The following is a 13,921-nucleotide window of genomic DNA, read 5'->3' on the forward strand; positions in this document are numbered from 1 at the left end:
GTTGTGCAATATTATAACTATCGCAAGTTTACAGTGAGGTAATTGTACTAATAAGTACAAACAGTTTTATAAGGAGCACTTGATGGACTGATTGAGTGTGCTTATAGTTCTTGGGATGAAACTTTCTGAACCGCGAGGTCCGTACAGGAAAGGCTCTGAAGCGTTTGTCGGATGAGAGCAGTTCAATTGACTGTGTGCATGGCTGAGGCAGCGTGTGCTTGAAGCTGTATCCTGATAATTCTCTTTCCGATCAGTTACTCCGAGTGGTGCAGTGAGAGTAATATGTAAAAAGATGACCTGCTGTAGCAAACCCTAAAGAGAGCAGTTGAAAGAAGAAGAAGGTGCAGTGAGAGAAACAACGCTAAATCAGCTATGGTATTTGGAATAGTTTGGCCATTCCGTTGATCATTATATTGTTACAGGTGTGACACGAGAGGGCGCTGTAGCTCCTCAAACCACGCAGACAAAACACGTTCAAGACACCAGGTAAAAGCACTAATAATGTATTTAATTTCTTTTTTCCGATATTGTGCCACAGTGCACCAACAACCCCAATAAACAATCATAAATCAATAATAATAACAACAACAATAATCCTCTTCCTCTCCTCCCAGCAGCTCCGTCACACTCCCTCCCAACTCTGGCTCAGCTCACTGGGACTCGAACAATCCTTTAAACAGTCCTTGACCCGGAAGTGCTTCTGTCTTTCTGTCCATGTGATTCCATAGCACTTCCGTGTCAGATAAAGAGTTATTTTTTTTCAGCCAGAAGAAAATGTCTGCACAAGCAAAAGGTCATTAATCAATTTTACAAGAGCGAGTGCCTCTTTTGGTTTTGCTATTTGTGAAATGACTTCACAGTACTTCTGTTCTAACGTCCCTGTGACTTGGGAGTACTTCTGGGCTATACGGTAAACAATAATCCCCTTGTCTGCCTGCAGCGTCACATGGCGGCACCCAGCAGGGCTGTGAAGCCGAACTCCATCTTCCATTATGCCCTGCTCTAGGCAGCAGGGAAAACGCCATCTAGCATCTTGGATGTGTCGGCCGGGATAAGCTGCCGGCCGTCCACCACACAGGTTAATTACACTCAGATACCTTAAACGAATGAACAATATGCGCCGCTGCGTGGAGGCTTGTTTTGCTTTGGATGTGCTCTGTCTCTGGGTATGTAAGAGGACAGGAACTGTGTGAAGTGGGGTCCAGCCTCACGTGGGGAGGCAAAATGGGAGGGTGGGGGTTAAGGGAGGGAGTGAAAGAGAGCAGGCTATATCTAATCTATCCTTTTAATCTTTATAATTATAACTACCAACGTAACATGCATGGCAATAACTCTTGGGGAAATAGGAAATTAAGTTTAAAGCTGTCTCACTTCCAGTTAAGACTATAAAATGACGTCAAAAATTCAGAATCAATGTCTCCATGACGGGACAGTTAACTTTGTGAACTGAAATGTTAAAGGCCTGAATCATGAATTAAAGTGAAAGGAAGTACCATCTCACCTAACAGGTTTAAATGCTAAAATATTATTTTTACAGGAGACCCACTTATTAAGCAAGGATCAGTTCCGACTGCAAAAGGACTGGACTGGCCAAATGTTCCATTCTAGCTTTACAAAGAAAACTAGAGGTGTGGGAATTCTCATACATAGAATAGTCTCATTTGTAGCATCAGATGTAGTATTGGATCCTGAAGGGAGATATGTGATGGTCATGGGTAACTTATCTAACTGTAAAATGATTTTGATAAATGCTTATGCACCTAATGTTGATGATAAGGAATTTATACAAAATTTATTTGCATCCATTCCCAATGTGAACACTCATAAAATTATAATGGCTGGGGACTTTAATTGTGTTTTAAATCCACTCTTAGATGGGACTTCTATCACGGGGGGATGACATCTAACACTGCAAAGATAATTACAAAGTTTATAACTGATCACAACTTATCAGACCCTGGAGGTTTTTAAACCCAAACTCAAGAACATATTCTTTCTACTCACCAGTACATCATTGCTACTCAAGAATTGATTATTTCTTTATAGATAATAATTTCTTGCCTATGATTAAATCTTGCAAATACGATGCTATTGTTATTTCTGACCATGCTCCTCTGATCTTGGAGCTAAAGTCATTATGCCCCACACACTCACCTCGCAGATGGTGTCTCAACCTGCTTCTATTAGCAGACGAGAATTGTACAGAATTTATATCCAAACAAATCAGTTTCTTCCTAGAGACAAATACATCCTCAGAGATTTCTGCAGGAATACTCTGGGAAACTCTTAAGGCCTTCTTAAGAGGACAGATTATTCATATCTTTCCCACAGAAATAAATTAGAAACCAAGAAAGTATCAGAGCTAAGAAGCGAAATTACTAGAATAGATGAAGAACATGCCAGGCTTCCAAGTGAGGCTCTACATAGGAAAAGGCAGGCTCTGCATTCAGAACTAAACCTCTTGACAACTAAAGAAACTGAACAACTAATTTATAAATCCAGACATCATTACTATGAACATGGAGAGAAAGCTAATAAGCTTTTAGCTCAACAAATTCACAAGCAAGAAGTCCGTAGCAATCCCAGTAATCACCAAACGAACGGAGAAAAATCATTGACCACAAAATATAATTCACATATTTAGAGACTACTATATGTCCTATATATTCTACTGAGTTTAAAGAAGACAAGACACAATCTAATGCATTTCTGGATACATTACAGATACCACAAATAGATGCTTTTAGTGCGGAGGAACTTGATAAACCTCTGGCATTATCAGAATTACTAGATGCTATAAAGTCACTTCAAGGCGGGAAAGCAGCAGACCCTGATGGCTACCCTGCAGAATTTTACAAGAAATTCTCCGCTCAGCTAGCTCCCCTCCTATTAGCAATGTTTACAGAAGCCAGAGACAATCAAACTCTTCCTCAAACTTTTCGCCACGCATTAATCGCAGTTTTTCCTAAACAAAATAAGGACTTATTACAATGTGCATCATACAGACCAATTTCACTTTTGAATAATGACGCTAAAATACTCTCAAAAATCATAGCTAGAAGGATGGAGAAAGTGCTTCCTTCGGTAATATCACAAGATCAAACTGGATTTATCAAGGGTCGACACTTATCTTCAAATCTTCGACGCCTATTTAATGTAATATACTCGCCAACTAAGTCAAACACCCCAGAAATAATATTATCATTGGATGCAGAAAAAGCATTTGACATGATTGAATGGAAATACCTTTTTACTACATTAGAGTAATTTGGGTTTGGCCCGAACATTAGTGCATGGATCAAACTACTGTATACCAATCCAGAAGCTTTAATTTGTATCAACAACGTTTGTTCAGACTACTTTAAATTAGAATGTGGTACCAGACAAGGATGCCCCTTGTCACCGCTGCTGTTTGCAATCGCCATTGAACCACTGGCAATACACTGTCGAAATGCTGATCAGATAAAGGGGATTATCAGAGAGGGACTGGAACAGAAAATTTCTCTCTATGCAGATGATATGGTACTGTATATATCAGACCCAACAAAAATCTGTGCCTGCAGTCTTAACAGCACTTAAAGAACTCAAAAGATCTCTGGTCTCAGAATTAATCTGAATAAAAGTGTACTCTTTCCAGTGAATTCTCAAGCATATAATATTAGACTTGATACCCTACCTACCTTACAAAATGCAGAAGGTGGAATGGCTCTACCCAACTTCCAGTTTTATTACTGGGCAGCAAACATACAAGCTATAAAAACCTGGACACAAATAGATGAACATACACAGGCCTGGTCCGCAATATAATTAAAATCCTGCAGTACTTTTTTATATTCCCTGCTCTGTGCTACAATAAATGCAAGTTATCGGCAGTATATTAATAACCCAATTGTGCTTCACTCACTGAGAATATGGAACCAATGTAGAAAACATTTTCAGATGGAGAATCTTTTATCAGTGGCACCTCTGCAAGAGAACCACCTCTTTCAACCTTCGCAAATATATTCAGTTTTTAATATCTGGAAAAAATTTGGGATTAACTTGCTTAGAGATCTTTATATAGACAACATCTTTGCATCCTATGAACAATTATAATCTAAATGTAACATTCCAGCTACACATTTCTTTCACTATCTTCAAATTAGGAACTTTGTTAAACAGAACCTGCCCGATATTCCTTATCTTGCACCCTCCTCCATGCAGGTAAAAATATTGCTCAATTTCAAGGACTCGGACACCATCTCTGCAATACATAAAATTATTTTACAGTCCCTCCCTTTCAAAGATCCAAGAGGACACTGGGAAAAAGATCTCTCAATTAATATATCAGAAAAGGAGTGGAAAATAGCAATGCAGAGAATTCACTCGAGCTCCATAAGCGCAAAGCATACAATTATTCAACTCAAAATTATATATCGAGCACATGTCTCACCTAAAACTCTCCAAAATGCTTCCAGGGCAAGATCCAACCTGCGAATGCTGCAATCAAGTCCCAGCCTCACTGGGTCACATGTTTTGGGCCTGCACCAAATTAACGTCATTCTGGACCAAAATTTTTAATTGCCTTTCAGACAGCCTTGGTTTCACAATCCCTCCTAACCCATTAACAGCTGTGTTTGGGGTTCTTCCAGATGGGTTTAAAGTGGGGAAGGACAAACAAGCTGTGATTGCATTCACTACACTTTAGACTTATTTTGCAGACTTATTTTGCTAAACTGGAAGAATCCTAACTCTTCTCTTTTAAGTCAGTGGGAAACCAATGTTTTATACTACGGGGGGTCCTCGGGTTACAACATCTCGACATATGACGTTTCGAGTTTATAACACTCACTCCCACAAAAACTTAAAAAAATTGAGACGTGAGTGTTTTGGCTTACGCCGTTAGCGTTGTACTTACGGACTACATGGGTGAACTAGTTTTGGTTGCACGCAGCGGAAGAATGCGCAGTAATGCAGCGTATGAGTGAGGGAGTTGGCGAATTAGTTAGGTTGTGTGCAGCGAAAGTGTTCGGTTTGTGTTGCTTTGTTTGGTGACTTTTTGGTCCTTATCATGGCTCCTAAATGAAAGTCAGAGTCTTCAGATAGTAGTGCTCCGAAGACAAGGAAAGCCATTACGATGGAAGTGAAATTGGACATTGTAAAGAGATCAGAAGGAATAAAGGTAAGGAATTTTTTTACACTCTTTTTTTTGTAATTTTTTCTGTTACTACAGTACAATGTACAGTACAGTATATTTATGTCCTTTTCCTTTTTCTGTGGCTTAGTTGTGTTTTTATGTTCTACATTATGATTTTGCAAATGTGTTAGGATAGGTAAGTGACTTAGACTAGGGTGTGTTTCGACTTAAACCAAAGTTCGGGTTACATCACTGTTATAGGAACAGAACTGTGTCGTAACCTGAGGACCCCCTGTATTTGAAATTGGAAAAAATGAAATGCTCAGTTAGAGGATATGTACAGATTTTCAAAACAAGGCAGGATCTAATCCGTAATATTTTAGAATAAGCTCTTAAAGCACAAAGGAAGCAATTATTACTGGATTTCTTTTTCTTTTCCATTTATCTCTATTGGCTTATCAAACTCATCAATTTAGGTATGTTTACAAGCCTTAAGTTTTACACTGTTGGCCTTGCTCTTTCTCTCGGGGTGGAGGTCGATTGGTTCTCAATCCTACTTTTTGTAAAAATTGATTTGTATGGAATGATTGCAATAAAATTAATACATTTAAAAAAAAAAACAATATGCGGTTAATTTCTGTGCATATTATAAAGCCACATCAGGGATGTGTATCTGAAAAGAAAGGGAAACCACAATGGAGCAACAGCACTGCTTTGACACTGGGGTCCTCCAGTTTGCAAAAGTGAGCGAAGAACTTGCATACGTCAAGGTTGGAGCTACAGTGAAAATGTACGTGGCTTTACGCCAAGTTTAGGTTTTATACATCGCGATTTGAGTGTGGAAGCAGGCTTACACAACATTTTTGTGCGTACGTACCATTTATACATGAGGCCCCTGTTATTCATCAATTAGAAGTAACTGATTGAGCATACACAAATTCTAATGTCTAATTTGTTCTTGTCAGTACATTGGGGCATAACTTAAAAATGTAATTTTCTGGAGTGATGTTGAAGTATATTTGGATGCTTTGCAACATCAAATGTTTAAAACAAAGGTTACCTTCTGCAATATCTGGAACTGATCCTGTTGAATACATGTGATATTAACTGTTTAATGAGTGGGATGCCTCAATTGTTTTAAGGTTAACCATGTTTTTCAGTTTTATCCTAGCAATAAAGTATAATCTCCACAATCACTCATATGTGGGCTTTCAAAGGAAATGCTTATTCATTTTATCCTTTTTGTAGGATATATCAGTACGTGATATAATCCAGCCACAGGGGATGCACAAACCAGTGTGTTTCTTCATGCCTGTCCCAAGCACAGATAAATGGGGAGGGTTACGTCAGGAAGGGCATCCGGTGTAAAATTTTCCAACTCAATATGTGGACAACAATACAAATTTCCATACCAGATCAGTCGAGCCCTGGGTTAACAACAGCCGCCACCAGTACTGTTAGTCAACAGGGTGCTGGCGGAAATTGGGCTACTGTTGGCTGAAGAAAAAGAAGGAGAAAGAAGGGGAGGAGACGTCTCCTGAGGCAGGAGGTAAGGAGGAAAGTAAAGAGAGTGGAACTCAGGGTAGGAACTTTCAATGTTGGCAGTATGACTGGTAAGGGCAGAGAGATTTGATGGAGAGAAGGAAGGTTGACATATTGTGCATGCAAGAGACTAAATGGAAAGGTAGTAAGGCCAAGTGGATTAGAGGTGGATTCAAATTGTTCTACCATGGTGTGGATGGGAGAAGAAATGGGGTAGGAGTTATTCTGAAGAAACAGTAAGTCAAGAGTGTTTTGGAGGTGAAAAGAGTGTCCGGCAGAGTAATGATTATGAAGCTGGAAATTGGAGGTGTGATGATGAATGTTGTTAGTGCATAAGCACCACAAGTTGGGTGTGCAATGGGTGAGAAAGAAGATTTTTTGGAGTGAGCTGGATAAAGTGATGAACAGTGTACCCAAGGGACAGCAAGTGGTGATTGGAGGGATTTCAATGGGCATGTTGATGAAGGGAACAGTGGAGATGAGGAAGTGATTGATAGGTATGGTGTCAAGGAGAGGAATGAATAAGGTCAGAGGATAGTGGATTTTACCAAAAAAATGGACATGGCTGTGGTGAATACATATTTTAAGAGGAGGGAGGAATATAGGGTTACGTACAAGAGTGGAGGAAGATACACTCAGGTAAATTACATCCTATGCAGAAGAGTTGATCTGAAGGAGATTGAAGAAAGCAAAGTGGTGGCAGGGGAAAGTGTAGTTAAGTAGCATAGGATGGTGGTCGTTAGGATGACAATCGAGATCAAGAAGAGGAACAGAGTGAGGGCAGAGCCAAGGATCAAATGGTGGAAGTTGAAACAGGAAGACTGCAAGGTTGAGTTTAGGGAGGAGGTGAGGCAGACACTGGGTAGCAGTGAAGAGTTACCAGACAGCTGGGAAACTACAGCAGATGTAGTAAGGGTGACAGTAAGAAGGGTGCTTGACGTGACATTTGGACAGAGAAAGGAGGAAAAAGAAACCTGGTGGTGGAATGAGGAAATACAGGAGAGTATACAGAGGAAGACGATGGCAAAGAAGAAATGGGATAGTCCGAGAGATACAGAAAGTAGACAAGTGTACAAGAAGATAAGGCACAAGGTGAAGAAAGAGGTGGTGAAGGCTAAAGAAAAGGCATATGATGAGTTGTATGAGAGGTTGGACACTAAGGAGGGAGAAAATGACCTGTACTGATTGGCTAGACAGAGGGGCCGAGCTGGGAAAGATGTGCAGCAGGTTAGGGTGATAAAGGATAAAGATGGAAACGTACTCGCAAGCGAGGAGAGTGTGTTGAGTAGATGGAAAAAGTACTTTGAGGGGCTGATGAATGAAGACAACAAGAGAGAAGAGGTTGGATGATGTGGAGACAGAAATTGCAACGGATTAGTAAGGATGAAGTAAGGACAGCTTTGAACAGGATGAAAAAGTTTAAATACTTGGGATCAACAATACAGAGTAATGGGGATTGTGGAAGAGAGGTGAAAAAGAGTGCAGGCAGGGTGGAATGGGTGGAGAAGAGTGTCAGGAGTAATTTGTGACAGATAGGTATCAGCAAGAGTGAAAGGGAAGGTCTATAGGATGGTAGTGAGACCAGCTATGTTATATGGGTTAGAGATGGTGGCACTGACCAGAGAGCAGGAGAAAGAGGTGGAGGTGGCAGAGTTAAAGATGCTAAGATTTGCACAGGGTATGACAAGGATGGATAGGATTAGAAATTAGTACATTAGAGGGTCAGCTCAAGTTGGACGGTTGGGAGACAAAACCAGAGAGGCGAGATTGCATTGCTTTGGACATGTGCAGAGGAGAGATGCTTGGTATATTGGGAGAAGGATGCTAAGGATAGAGCTGAAAGGGAAGAGGAAAAGAGGAAGGCCTATTTGCAAAGGTTTATGGATGTGGTGAGAGAGGACATGCAGGTGATGGGTGTAACAGAACAAGATACAGAGGACAGGAAGATATTGAAGAAGATGATCCACTGTGGCAACCCCTAACAGGAGCAGCCGAAAGATGATGATATGATATTAATTTACTTACATAAATATTTGCATTTCCTGTTTTTATTTTTAATTATATCTAAGATAATAAAGCAGTAATATTCACTGTAAATGTATTTCACATGTTTATTTATATTTGACTTGCTAAACTGGGACAGATTTGTATTTAGACCATCAAATGTAGCAAAGTAGTCGGCTCCAGTTCTGGAGAGTCATAGTGGCTGCAGGTTTCTTGTTCAAACTGAACTCCCAATTAGAATCCAGATCTTTTGATTATAAAGGATATACTTTACATTATTGTGCCGATTCAGACAATCCATCCAGTGTGCATCTTAAAATCCACAAAATAAGCAGGTGGTTTAGACCCTTCTCCTTCCTTTAATGTCCTTTTATTTGGAAATTATTATTCCAAGGCTTCTACTTGGGGATGAACTCGCTTAGAGATGACAATGGTATCTTTCTTAAAATTTTCAGTCAGATCAGTTTTTTTTTGTATAGGTATTTATAAAGCAGGGTTAATTGTCTTTTGAGTAATATAAAAAAAGTAAAATTGCTGGTAAGCAAGTGAATTAAAATGAGGGAAAATGTAAAAAATGAAGAGACTGCTATGAAATAAATGTCATATCTGCAATTAGTGTCTTCTATATTTCAACTGAAAGGAAAAGTCATATTATTGACTGTGAGACATGTGACAGAGAGCTAGTGGGAACCATCTAATTTAAAGTGTACTGGAATTATTAACAAGATTCATAATAAATTGGAAAATACTATATAGTGGAATAACAACCTCTGCCCATCCCGGGTAGGAGCTGAATGCTCCTGAAATGTAGGCTGCCATTCTCTTCTCACAGTGCATGCCAGGACACAAGTTCTTATTAAGTTTTAATGTCTGTTTACCTTTTAGCAATACAATCTTCCAATAGTAAGTATTCAATTCTTAATTTGCTATAGGTGAAGGATTTCTGTGATTTTTGGTGTAACTTTTGGATTTATGGTTCAAGTACTATTAACTAGTTGGAGTCACAGTTTGACAGTGAAACTTTGGAGAGGCACAGTTAGAGACATCTTACTCCTCAAACACAGTCTGCCAGGAAGAAGATTTCAGTGTTACTTTAATTTAAGTTTATTTAAAATTCCTATGCCAGTATTATGTTTAATTTTCATATATTTTTATTTGGCACAAGATACAATAGGGTTAAAAATATAGCCTCTAAAGAAGTCACACAGTTTTTTCACACTTATATTGAAGCTTTTTTTCTCTGTTTGTTTTTCTGACTGTGCTATTGTATTGTTATCCAGTCTCTCTTGCCACAAATACAACTACAGTATTCTTTATTTCAGAAATATTCCAAATATTAATTTCCCTAATGGATGGGTACAGGAAGCTGTCACTTGGTGACCTACAGTATGTGGACACAAATGTTGCATCAACCTGTTTCCTCCGTAATAATAGGCTTGTACAGCAGACCCTCTTATCTAGTTCATTGGCACCTATGTATCACTAAAGCTTTACTTATCTATTCACTACTTGAAACTAACAAATGCAAATGTTCAACTTACTGTATATAAGGTCACATCATATTACATAACTTTTCCTGTGATTTTTTAGTCATTGCCATAATTTTCATGATCTTCGGGAGCCAGAGGCTGTTGGTGGCAGCTCCTGTGAAGCTGGTCCTCTGATGTGACATACCTAGTGACTCACTCCAACTAGCCTGCACCTTGCTAAGATAAAATCAAATGGGTTTGATTTTTTCCTTAGCCGTAGGGGTGGGCTCTGTGTTTATGAGAACTGACAGCCAATGAATGCTCATCCAGAAGTGCAATGCATATAATGTAGCAACAAACAATGAGAAACATGGGTTTTGAACCTCACAAACAGAAGACAACTCCTTTTGTGTGAGGTCTCATTTATTTCAAGCCAAGACAGAATGAAAAGAAGAAAAAGAAGGATCAAGATTGCAGCTGAACTTGCCATAGCTGTTAACTAATCGTACACCACCAGCCTGGTTAGGCAGCGAATTCCAGTCATTTAAAGTGACATTATCCATCAACAAGATCAGTGACCTGATTGGCAAATATGACATACCCCACAACTAGAAGTTTTCTAATGTGACATCAGCTTTACTGGTGCAGTGGCATAACATTTAGGTATGTAGTCTCACTGCTTCAGTAAACTGAACCACTGTCTGTGTGAGGTTTTCAGTTTTTCCTTATGTTCGTGTAACTTCTTCTTCTGAAACCCTGATTTTCTTCAATATCCCCGTTATGTGTGTGATGCATCGACTAGCCACTCTAACTTGGTCGAGTGACTAAGTGAGTGTGTGTGTGTGTGTGTGTGTGTGTGTGTGTTGGTTGTATGTGAGTGAACTCAGTTTTACCAATATAGACCCAGGTTCTCTATGAACTTGTATTGGAATAAGTATGTTCCCTCCAATACAATTGTGAATTTTTTGACTGACATATTATAAGAAATGAATGCACTAAATACACATTTTATCATTACTACAGGCTGTTACTCTAGACATCTGGTTAATGTGTAACTAAATACCAAATACAGAGTTTTCATCATCTGCATCTAGCACATGGACTACATTCTAGTTACAATCTAGTTCAGACCTACTCTAGCAGTACACTTCTCAAAGGTCCTGAATGAAGTAGTTTTGCTAGAGGTTCAGAGCCTGGAGACACGGGGCTTACAGTCTTTAAGCATTGCTTTTATCTTGTGCCTCACACTTTTTCTTTCCATCAGACTTCTGGAAACGTTGGCTCAGTTCTTCCAAAAAAATAGAACAGCAGGACTTCTAAAAGGTGAAACAAATGGAAAAAAATAGTTAGACCCTGGCATGTCTGTATAAAAAAAAAAAAACACTTAAAACCTTGTTTGCCTTTTAATTATGAAATACAATAGATGGAAATGTTTCATTGCTTCAGCAATTCTTTTAGTTCTATGAGGCATAAGAAATATAAGTAGGATTTAGGGTTATTTAATATTCCCATTTATGAAAAATAGCAAAAAAAACTTTTGCATCTAAAAGCTGCCATTCAATGAATAATCTATCCCTCTCCAGTCACTCAAATACCTTACAGAGCAAAAATCCAAATAGATTTGTTTACCTTTTTATCTGCAGCACTGTGTCTGGACTTGAAGGCAAGTTCCATCAATGCAAGAATCACTCCCAGTATCAGCCCAATGGTCAGCAAAACAAAAATGCCCCCCAGTTGGTGAGGCCTAAGAGGAGCTAAGCGTCCATCTTGACCTTCTGTCTCACAAGTACTAGCCCACCACTTTTCACGGAGGTAATCAAGATCTCCAGATTCACTCATCTCAAGAATGGCAATGCTTAGGTTCTTCACAAATGGGGAGTCTGCAGTAGACAGAGAAAATCACCATGGTATTTGGATTAGACGCTAAGAATGGAGCCATCACTGTTAATAGTAAAGTGCTGATGATTGAAGGTTTAAGTTTAATAAGTTTTATATTAATCATGAAATTCTGTTTGTTTTTTCTATGTAGTAGACCATGTTTCCTTATAATTTTCCATTGACAAACTTCCTGCTATTGTATTATAGATGTACACTATCAAGTTTGGGCACCCTGATCATTTTTGAAAAGGTTTGTAAAGCTTTTGTGTGTCACATTCACTGTTTGTTTATTTAGTAATTTAGCAATCCATTTGTTTACATTAAGCAAATAAACATAAAATATGCATTGAAATGTGTAGACATATGTCATGTTTCAGTCTATATTCCACAAAGGTAGCCCTATGTGGTATAGGCTTTAAACCTTTTCTAGAGATTGACTTATACCTTGTGAATCTTTGTAAATTGAAGTTAGTTTCTTCTGTTTTGTTGTAAACTTTTTTTTTAGCTTAGCTCTTTTGAACTTCAGTTACTTTACTTTATATTGCCATCAAAACACATTTCCTCTACTAGGAAAAGGATTCTGGACACCTGTTAAATATTATTTATATTTAGATGCATGGATAAGTCTAGATTGTGTTTTATATAGTTTGTCATTTTGTGCGTATTTGTATATGTAAAAGGAAAGGTTGTTCTTATGGTATGTAACCCACACACAGTACAAGCAAACAAAGAAAAAAGAACAAAAAAAAACCCTGTCAGTGAGTCTACCTCTACAGGTCTTGACCCTCAGTCAAGCGATGTTGCCTTGTCTTACCTAGCAAGCACCATAAATCACTAATTTTCTCACCTCTTCTTTTAACATTTTATTGGATTTATTAAAAGCAAATAACATTCCATACAAGCAAGTCAAACTTTATAAAACTAAGTTCATATCAAATCAACCCCCACCCATGAGAAAAAGAGCTATGTCATCTCCCTTCTAACTCTTTCTCTCTTTGTGTCTCAAATCACCCTGACCTCTTCTTCTCATCAAAGAGCCTTTGTTCCATTTCTCCATCCTTATTCACATTAAATCTTTCATGTAACTGGAGGAAGTTTGAATATGAAGACACAACCAAGAGCCAGAATGACATGCTGGAGCAGGGGCAGCCTATGTGTCACTACAGAATCACATGCCTTAAAAGGGTAACACATTTCCACTCTTCTCAGTTGGGGACTGTGTTTTTGCTTCCCAGTAGGTTTGCCAGTCTCCATTTATTTGAATCCACAAAGAGAAACATTATCCTATTTTTTGACATTAGACTGTCCTCTGTAACACTTTAGTCAAACATCTACAGGGGATTCCTGGCCACTCCTTTACTGGGAAAGCACTACACTACACTCCCAAAGTCCTGGTCTCTCTGTCTCACCTCCCTCTTGCATTATGGCCCCTATCTTTACCTTTTTGGGACACTATGCAGAACACTATTACTGGCCCCTAACAGCCCACACCCTATCAATACGACATCTCTACAGTAGTTGCTCCATCTTTTCCATTGTGGGCCTTCCTTCTCCCTCTACCATGAGATCTTTTAAGGGACATTCCCCTGCCCTCTGTGTACCATTTTTCTGATGACTTTTCCTCTGGTGTTCTCTTCCCAGCCAGGCATTCTGTTACAATGTACCAGGTAAAGCAAGGTAAGTTTGTAGGTTAGAAAACTGTTCCATAAAATCGATTGGACTAAATTTAATGCTGTTTTTGGACTGTACATTTTTGTCAAGTTCATGCTGAGAAGCTGCATGGTTCGCCTTTCTTAAAGTGAAGTCCTGAAGTTCACTATATTTTATAAAAACCTGCTGACTTTTAAATAGTGTTTGCATTTTTGTGAGTTTCGTTCCACATTTGAGTTTATGAATATTGCTTGTCTAATCA

At 38.8% G+C, this 13,921-nt stretch overlaps 1 protein-coding gene across 1 annotated transcript in view; it reads right to left on the bottom strand.

Annotated features, from left to right (window-relative positions):
• Positions 1-10,500: 10,500 nt before the first annotated feature.
• The window catches only part of si:ch211-251b21.1 (uncharacterized protein LOC571720 homolog), a 65,687-nt gene continuing 62,266 nt past the window's right edge, over positions 10,501-13,921 (bottom strand). Inside the window, exons 10-11 of the mRNA XM_039756052.1 lie at positions 11,761-12,011; positions 10,501-11,447 (exon numbers count right to left, since the gene is read on the bottom strand). Coding sequence (XP_039611986.1) covers positions 11,349-11,447; positions 11,761-12,011 — 350 coding nt within the window. The 3' untranslated portion in view covers positions 10,501-11,348. The remainder of the gene's footprint in view (positions 11,448-11,760; positions 12,012-13,921) is intronic.

The sequence above is a fragment of the Polypterus senegalus genome, chromosome 6 (genome assembly GCF_016835505.1).
Source record: "Polypterus senegalus isolate Bchr_013 chromosome 6, ASM1683550v1, whole genome shotgun sequence".
NCBI lineage: Eukaryota > Metazoa > Chordata > Cladistia > Polypteriformes > Polypteridae > Polypterus > Polypterus senegalus.